Raw genomic sequence first — 9,430 nt, forward strand, 5'->3', positions numbered from 1 at the left:
TCCAATCACTGCTGAAAAATAAAATTATACATTATACATTCTGAATCTATATACTGATTACCATTGTCACATGTCTGCCAAACATGTTGAGTAGTCCAAACATCATCCAAACAGCAGCCTGAAACTGAACTTTTGGTTGGATGTTAGGATTGAATGCACTTGGCTGCATAGGACAGCTATAGGATTCTCCCTTGCTCCCTATTTAGTGAATGACTTAACCAAGTGTGCTGCATGTCTGTCTCAGAACAGTGTGAAATGGACCTTAATTTCATCCTAACTCCATATAAAGCCTCTGAAAGCAACATTTTATTCAGCTTTTGAATGAACTCATTGATTCTCAATGTGCTAATACACAGTGAACATAGAATTTCTAAGGAAAAATAGTGCTATTGTACACTATAGTGTACATTGTGTTTAGCAGCATGGCGTTTCAAGATAAATCGCTCCAATTTTAAAAATGGGATATGAGATGAATCTAGGGACTTTAATCTTTTATCTCAAACAGGTTTCAATGTAAAAACTTATGAGGTTTCTTACCAGATGTAGTTTTGTTGCTGTTTCTCTCAAAGACCAACTCCGCTGTGATCGGCACCATGTTTGTTTTGTCACATGACTCGTTGTCAGTTTAACCCCTTATAGACAACCCAGACAAACCAGTTGGTTTAAATGAATTTAAGTTATGCATTGTGTATAGTGAAGCCAAAATACAACATCCACGAGGTAAATTTATTACTGTTAATAATAACATTTATAGAAGATACCGATTCTTGTTCATTAAAACTTCACGTTGTAGATCACGAGATATTTCAGACCTTTTTTTTTTATTTGAAATGATTGTTAATAACATCCATACCTTAATGCGCTCCAGGTCTATATGAGCCAGTGAACTCTTAAAATGGACATTATAACTGAAATATTCCCAAAATAATCTGAATTAAAAATCTAATCTAATCTAAATCAAATCGACAAGCTTGTGAAGTTTCTTTGAATCAAATCCATAAATCTGTATCAATACCTAGCCCCACATGAGAGTGAGTAAAAGTTGACAGATCTTTCATTTTTGGCTGATCTGCAGTATCTCTTTAAAGAAAACATTAAAACAATATTGACCTCTTTTACTTTATTAAATGTTCCTAGTCTTTTTGTGCCTGATGATCAGTGCATGTTATTCTGAAGAGAAAAAAAAAAGTTTGAATAATCAAACTTTAGTAACTTCTAAATCAGCTTTCTTCTCTGCTGATTTAACCAAGGCTGGGCATGTGATATTAACTAATAATATCATACCCCACCTTTCAATCAAATCTTGATGTACTACGCTACATTATTTCACTGAATATTCAGTTTCACTCATTATAGATGCCACGTTATAGAATTTACAGTATGTGTTAGAAATGTTGTTTATAAAATGACAACAAGAATGAGATTTTTATCAGTGAATTTATCGCTAATAAATAGTTATTAGTAAAATCAAGTTTGTTCTTGTGCTCAGTTGTAAATAAGCCTTTCTTATCATCTCTTACAGGGCTGACAGCGACCAATGGCACTGCGTCTCCAGAGCTAAAACTGGGGCTGGGACCCAAGGGCGTGGCTGTTGAAGTGGGCATGTCTGATGGTGGTGAGGGGAGTGCTCAAATGTTGCAGCGTGAAAACGGGCGGCTACAGGAGAAGCTGAGGAGCAGCGAGGAGCTGAACGCTACACTCCGTGGTGAACTGGACCTCACCCGCTCCATCCTCAAACACAACACTCCATCCAAATCCTCACAGAACCAGACCACAGACAAACAACCAGAGCAGCAGAACACCTCAGCCAGCACAAGTATCAGCTCAGGTATTATACCTGTCTTCCATGTTAAAGGGATACTTGCTTTTTTAATCGTATGGAGGAAAGAAAAAGATATTGGGCAGTATCTCAGTACCTCAGTCACCACTTCACTTTTAATGTGTGGAAAATAGTTGCAATGAAAGTGAATGGTGACTGAGGCTAACATTCTGCCTAACATCTCTTTTTGTGTTCTACGGAAGAAAGACAGTCATACAGGTTTGGAACATCTTGAGGGTGAGTGAATGATGACCAAACTTTCATTGTGTCCAGAACAAAGACAGAAAAGAGTTTTTGCTGGAAACCTGCTGTGTCACGTCTTTCTCTGCATCTCTCTTTATCGTAGATCTGTTGGCAGAACACTTGCTGGAGATCCGAGCGTTGCGTCAGCGTCTTGAAGAGACGATCAGAACCAACGAGAGACTCCGAGAACAATTAGAGAGAAAATTACAGGAAGCTGAGAAAGACCCAGGTACACACATCATGTGCACGTTTGTGATGATGCAAGTTGATGTCGGAAAAGCATGGGGTTTGACAGAATCATACGTGAGTCTGAAACCAGACCAATGCTGCAACATGCCCTGTGTGAAAACTACTTAAGTCGTCCACATGTGCCGAATACACTTACACCTATAAGATAAAGCACACCATATGATGTGCTGATTATACATGTTCATTTTCTTGAATGTTTTAAACTTCTCACAACAATCTTCAGATTTTCAAATCACTGAATGTGTGTCTGTCTGACTTTGTTTGTATGATCAGCAGCCACCAACATCTTCATTGCTGGTTCTGAGGATCAGGGTCACATCAGCAGTGAACTTCACTTCTTGTTGGCACAGAACCATACACTCAAAGAGCAGCTAAACCAGGGAGCACGAGGTAATGCGCAAGCTCAAACTCAAATATATTCAAATTACTAGACAGAGGCTCTAATCATACTTAAAGGTGCACAAAGTAAGATTTTAGCTGGCTTTTACTCGTCCCATCGTTTCTAGTAGTACTTGTGTTTTGGACGCGGTCCTGACATCCATCGTCCTGGATACTGGGAGTTTGTTTGCTGCCGCTTAACATCGAAGATATTTGTTTATCTTCTGCTTTGTTACTTTTTGTCATGCTGTCAACATGGCAGCGCCCATGAGGGGGCGACCTGCTCTATGTAAAATTAAACAGCTTTTATTGAGTTTCTGATATGACTGGAGTCTTCATCTCATGTGAGTGTACATCATTTTCGACATATTTCTAAAAAATGCTATTCATGTTTTTATGTGTAAAACTTTATTAATATGCAAAAACATACTTAAAGCTGATAAAATACTTTCTCGTATTCCAGCTTAATATGCAGAGTCAATTACTGTATAATTAAATCACTTGTAGGTTGGGACTTTTTCAAAAAATTGCTCTGTTTGTTTATTGTAACCGGGCTTTTTTGTGGCATTGGTGCAGTAGAAGCTTCTTTCTGGCAACTCGACCATGCAGCTCATTTTTGTTCAAGTATCATCGTATTGTGCTCCTTGAAACAACCACACCGTCTTTTTCCAGAGCAGCCTGTATTTCTCCTGAGGTTACCTGTGGGTTTTTCTTTGTATCCTGAACAATTCTTCTGGCAGTTGTGGCTGAAATCTTTCTTGGTCTATCTGACCTTGGCTTGGTATCAAGAGATCCCTGAATTTTCCACTTCTTAATAAGTGATTGAACAGTACTGACTGCCATTTTCAAGGCTTTGGATATCATTTTATATCCTTTTCCATCTTTATAAAGTTCAATTTTTTCAATACATATTTTCAAAATCAATGCCAAAATTTCACTTTCTGCCAGGGTATGCAAACTTTTGAGCACAACTGTATACCAGTTGTTGTTGTGTGCTTATGTCTGAAATTAAGATGGGGAAATTAAGAATGCCACCGAAAGTGACAACATGCTCCAGAAATTCAAAATGAGTGGGGGAAAAAATGCTCTCATGATTTCCTTTTTTTATTTATTTTTTTTTTATTCAGTTCTTATTTTTCTATTCTAGGCCTAGTTACATATTATCACATAAATGCAAAATTATGTTGATTTAATGGGTAAGAGATGCAGTAATAATAACAATTATTATTATTATCATTCATTAATAAATAAAAATAAAATAATATTAATTGTAATAATAATATAAATATACAGGTACAGATAATAATAATAATTATCTGTAATAATAATAATAGATACAGATAATAATAATAGATTATATAAAGGATAACACACAGTATATTTTATATATATATATATATATATATATATATATATATATATATATATATATATTAAAAAAGCCCCCACAAAAGTAAAAAATGCCCCAGTTAATCAAGTTCTTTGGCAAATGTTGCTGCTTAATAGAAAGGTTAATATCTGACACTGGTCTGTGTTTGTGTAGATAAGCAGAAAGAGAATGACCGGCTGAGAGAGACTCTGGCTAGAAGAACAGCTAAACTGGAGCTGAGCAGAAAAGAGTGTGAAACGCTGAAACAAGAGCGAACGCAGCTACAGGACAACCTGTACAGGTAACACACACATACAAACATGCACCTTCAAGCAGCCTCAGACATCACATCCATGGGCCACCCACAGTTCATATACTGACCACCAATGCATATTACTCACAAATGATTAATCTTTAGATAGTTGTGCATGTGTGTTTCCTATATAAGATGATCCAAAGAAGAGATTAGCTGCAGATAACACACTCATTTTCTGCAGCAGCCGTTCACTGATCCAGTAACATGTAATGTGTGTGTTTGTGTCTCATGTGTCTTTCTGAGAGGGCATGTGTAATTATATGTTAATGAGTTGTTGTAATTATTGCAGTTATTGGTAATCCAGGAGGTGAATGCATAATTGCTTAATGAGAGTTTCATATTACACATACAGACTCAACAACTCAGTATGTTGTTCCTGAACTTTTCAAACGAGGAGATGTCTGTGTTTACGTGCATTTACGTGTGCGTGCAGGTTTGGCTATGCATGTGAGGACCACATTTTGGAAAATATCCTCACGAATATAGTGAAACAGATGTGTGTGTGTGTGTGTTTCAGATTGCAGTGTGAGAACTCTCATCAGAGGCAGCAGTTGTCAGACACTCAGCAGCTTCTGCAGTCTGTACGTGTGGAACTACAAGTACAGGAACACATCAAGAACTCCACGCACACAGGTATTTTTGAAAGCACCTGATGCCTTAACATGCTGTCTATGTTGGCAGCTCAGTATGTTTTGAAACACTGCTGATATACGTGTGTGTGCAGGAGAGGGCCGTGCTTCCGGATCTGGTTCTGCAGTGGATCTGAGTGAGTTATTGGCTGAGATCAGACAGCTGCGTGTGCAGTTAGAGAGAAGCATTCAGACCAACACAACACTGAGACAGAGACTAGAACAACAACTACTGACCCGCACAGACCCCAAATCAACCATCAACATCAACTACCTGCTGTCTAACACAGGTACACATGCATGCGCACATACAGACCCCAAATCAACTGTTAACATCAACTACCTCTATTATTTGACATACAGTATATGGCATTACTTACACTACCAATGTCCTAATTTTAAAGTGTTTTCTTTCTTCTCCCTCTCAGATGAGGTTGGTAAATTAGATGCTCTTCACTCACAGACAGACCCGACTAGTGCTGTACATGGTAAATATAATGAAATATATATAAAATACAGATAATAGAGTACATTTTTACACATTTACTTGCACATATTGGTCACTTTAACCTGTATATATATATATATATAAGACAGAAATGGTTGTTTGTGTGTTTAGATGGTGGTAGTTCGGCAGATAGTGGGTCCCAGGCTCCGTCCCGGCTGGTACCGGGTCATCGGCTCTGGGCGGACCGGCGCGGCCGTCATGTTCTGGGTTTGATAGAAGATTATAACGCCCTGCGCAAACAGATCGGTGAAGCCAAAAGACTCAATGCGGACATGGACACACACTTACAGGACTGCAGCAGGGTGAGAACACACACACACACGCACAAACTGAAGTGTGTTAAATGAGGGGCTTCCCACAGTCATGGAAAACGTGGAAATTTCAGGGAATTTTTAAATGAAATAAATAAAATCTAAAAATGTTGTGTAAATTAATGAAATCTCAAAAGTCGTGGAAAAAATCATGGAAATTAATTAAATCTAAAAATTCATGGTACAGTCATGGAAATTAATAAAAACTAACAAGTCATAGCAAAATCATGGAAGTTAATAGAAACTAATAAGTCATGGAAAAATCTTGGAAATTAATAGTCTGAAAAATCTTGGAAAAATCTTGGAAATTAATACAATCTAGAAAGTCATGGAAAAATCTTGGAAGTTCATAGTCTAAAAATTCTTGGAAAAATCTTGGAAATTAATACAATCTAGAAAGTCATGGAAAAATCTTGGAAATTAATAGTCTAAAAAATCTTGGAAATTAATACAATCTAGAAAGTCATGGAGAAATCTTGGAAATTAATAGTCTGAAAAATCTTGGAAATTAATACAATCTAGAAAGTCATGGAAAAATCTTGGAAATTCATAGTCTGAAAAATCTTGGAAATTAATACAATCTAGAAAGTCATGGAAAAATCTTGGAAATTCATAGTCTGAAAAATCTTGGAAAAATCTTGGAAATTAATACAATCTAGAAAGTCATGGAAAAATCTTGGAAATTAATACAATCTAGAAAGTCATGGAAAATCCTGGAAATTAATAGTCTAAAAAATCTTGGAAAAATCTTGGAAATTAATACAATCTGGAAAGTCATGGAAAAATCTTGGAAATTCATAGTCGGAAAAATCTTGGAAATTAATACAATCTAGAAAGTCATGGAAAAATCTTGGAAATTAATACAATCTAGAAAGTCATGGAAAAATCTTGGAAATTAATAGTCTAAAAAATCTTGGAAAAATCTTGGAAATTAATACAATCTAGAAAGTCATGGAAAAATCTTGGAAATTCATAGTCTAAAAAATCTTGGAAATTAATACAATCTAGAAAGTCATGGAAAAATTCATAGAATTTGATAAAAACGAATATCATGGAAAAATCATGGCAATGAATAAAATCTATAAAGTCTTGGAAAAGTCATGGAAATTAGTAAAATCGAAAAGTCATGGAAAAGTCAAAGAATTTAATAAAGTCACAGAAAATCATGGCAATGAATAAAATCTAGAAAGTCATGGAAATAAATCAAATCTTAAAAGTCATGAAAAAAATCATGGAAAGTAAGTGTCATGGAAAAGTTATTAAATTTAGTGAAATCTAAAAAGTCATGGAAAAATCATGGAAATGAATAAAATCTAAAAAGCTTCGGAAAAGACATTTGAATTTAGTCAAATTTAAAAGTCACAGAAAAGTTATGGATATTTACATTTAAAAAGTCGAAAAAAATCATGGAAATTAAAATATAAAAAGTCATGGAGCAATCATGGAAATTAATAAAATATAGAAAGTCATGTAAATCAAAGAAGTCTAAAAAGTCAATGTTCTTTAGTGAATATATATTTTCTAGCTTTTCTCTACTCAAAAATATTTCATGAGCTTAATATTGCATTATGTAGAGTAAAACATGTTTTCAAGCCAAAGTGAATTTTGATTTGTCAGTGAATTATTCTTTTGAATGAATTAGACAAAACTATTCACAAATCAGTCTTAATGATTCATTAGCAAATCTGTCTGAATCAAAATGATTTTTTTAATTTAATTTTTTATTACTTTATCCAGTTATCACCAACGCCTGGAAAGATCCTGAAAAATGTATTGGTCAAAAAAGGATGGGAACCGTGACGAGTGTTGTGTATTTTTATTGCCCGTTAAGAATGTTTTCTGTTGTGTGTGTTTCAGGCTGTAGATCAGTTCCAGCTGAAGCAGTTTTCCAGCAGTGTGAACACTATGCAGCAGATTCTGGAGGAGGCCTCACGACTTCTCAAACTGCTCTGGAGAGTCTCACTACCCTCAGGAGATGGCACACACTTTCAACAGGTGGCACACATTTACCTTGCTATCTATGCGAGGACACCATAAACTTTCTACTGTTTTTATGAAAAGATAATGAAATGCTACAGACAAAGATAAATAAAGCCGTGAAATGTATTTACTTGCAACATGAAATACGTTTTGAAATTTAAAAGCAACAAAAAATTATTTTTGTCAAATTGGCCAAATATTGACCTGAATGATATATCAGTGTTTTACTAAAAAATAAGCACCACTACAGAAAGTTTCAAAACTGAGTTTACAACTTACAACTTCTCTGAAGTTTATTATAGCGGTCTCGTTCTCTCTTCTATCAGGATGAGCTGCTGAAGAGTGAGATCTCTCGTCTGAAGAGTCGTCTGTCACAGCAGGAGAGAATGCTGACCGGAGCTGTCAAACGCCTGAGATCCACCAATCAGCTGAAAGAGGGCATGGAGCGCGTCATCATAGACCAGCGTAAGAGACACACATCTGCACGCTCAACATGCGTTCATGTAGAATAATCCATTTAGAGTTAATGTTTGTGCTGTGTTTCCTGCAGTGTCTCTGACTCACGGTGTGCTGAAGAGAGCCAGAGGAAACCTGGAGGTAAGCTTGAGTTCATTCACTTATGAGTTCTCAGTGTTTTTGTACTGTTTGTTCTCTATTACAGCAATAAGACATGAGAGGTCCTGCATTAGTCATTTCATGAGCTTTCCATATGATATTTTTTGGACTTGGTGTGAGTAGGCTATTGGAATACAACTCACTGTGGAATATATTTAAATTCCCTATGTTATTTATGAACTTTTGCTGCATTTGAGAAATAACTTTGAAATTAAGATTAAATAGTTATTCTGTGTCAACTCAACCAGAGGTACTTATAGCATTATTAATCATATTGCCTGCTCTCTTTCCTTTATTTCACATCTGTATTTCAGTCTAACTATCTGAACATTTTTGGTCTGAAGGTTCTGCCGGTGGAAGGTTAGTTTAATGAGGGGTTGTTGTGTTTGTGTGGTCACAGAAGAGCATTTTTTTTTCTTTGCATGAGACGTTTAACAATCACAGCATGTACAATGTTCTTTCTGCCCATTTCTCCTCATGGCATACTTCAGCACCATGTAAAGAATTTTTATTTATTCTTTTCTGTATTAAACATTTGGCTGGTGTGTTGTTTTATACAAGCATGTGAAGCTGTGCATGGATTTACTCATCCAAATGATCTAAATATATTCATTTGTTGATTGTTTCTTTAGGACGTCCCACTGCTTGGCCAGTGATCAATGAGCCAACGGCTGCTCTGTCCAGGGGTGTGACTAGTCCACAGCAAAATTCTGTATTTAGTGAAGAACACAGTGAGAATGACTCACACTTCAGCTGCTAGTGATATCCCCGATTTGTCTTCTAATTTATTTTTCTCCTTGTAAGGTACGCTGATGCAATATAGTACAAATAAGTAACTTTTAACATAGCTGTAAAAGGGAATTGTTTTAATACTTGCTAAAGATTTTCTCCTGTAAATATTTAGAACTCAAGTTTATACCGTTTTAAACGGCTGTATTACCCTGTCTAAAATGTAATGTTTTGATGCAATTGAGTGGTACATTAAAAGCTCTCATGGGTAAATACATCATTCA

The 9,430-nt window shown here is 35.8% G+C and overlaps 1 protein-coding gene across 11 annotated transcripts in view; it reads left to right on the forward strand.

The window, feature by feature from the left end:
* The window catches only part of LOC127431166 (CDK5 regulatory subunit-associated protein 2-like), a 61,956-nt gene extending 52,533 nt beyond the window's left edge, over positions 1-9,423 (forward strand). For 8 of the 11 annotated variants that reach the window (XM_051681456.1, XM_051681463.1, XM_051681457.1 and 5 more), the window contains 13 exons: positions 1,523-1,828; positions 2,166-2,291; positions 2,585-2,701; positions 4,233-4,359; positions 4,892-5,007; positions 5,099-5,293; positions 5,432-5,491; positions 5,623-5,813; positions 7,680-7,817; positions 8,129-8,267; positions 8,353-8,399; positions 8,732-8,777; positions 9,050-9,423. In XM_051681456.1, the coding sequence (XP_051537416.1) occupies positions 1,523-1,828; positions 2,166-2,291; positions 2,585-2,701; positions 4,233-4,359; positions 4,892-5,007; positions 5,099-5,293; positions 5,432-5,491; positions 5,623-5,813; positions 7,680-7,817; positions 8,129-8,267; positions 8,353-8,399; positions 8,732-8,777; positions 9,050-9,177 (1,736 nt within the window). In that variant the 3' untranslated portion in view covers positions 9,178-9,423. The remainder of the gene's footprint in view (positions 1-1,522; positions 1,829-2,165; positions 2,292-2,584; positions 2,702-4,232; positions 4,360-4,891; positions 5,008-5,098; positions 5,294-5,431; positions 5,492-5,622; positions 5,814-7,679; positions 7,818-8,128; positions 8,268-8,352; positions 8,400-8,731; positions 8,778-9,049) is intronic. The other 3 variants (XM_051681458.1, XM_051681467.1, XM_051681464.1) reach the window with 2 other exon arrangements.
* Positions 9,424-9,430: the final 7 nt, after the last annotated feature.

The sequence above is a fragment of the Myxocyprinus asiaticus genome, chromosome 40, assembly GCF_019703515.2.
Source record: "Myxocyprinus asiaticus isolate MX2 ecotype Aquarium Trade chromosome 40, UBuf_Myxa_2, whole genome shotgun sequence".
NCBI classification, from domain to species: domain Eukaryota; kingdom Metazoa; phylum Chordata; class Actinopteri; order Cypriniformes; family Catostomidae; genus Myxocyprinus; species Myxocyprinus asiaticus.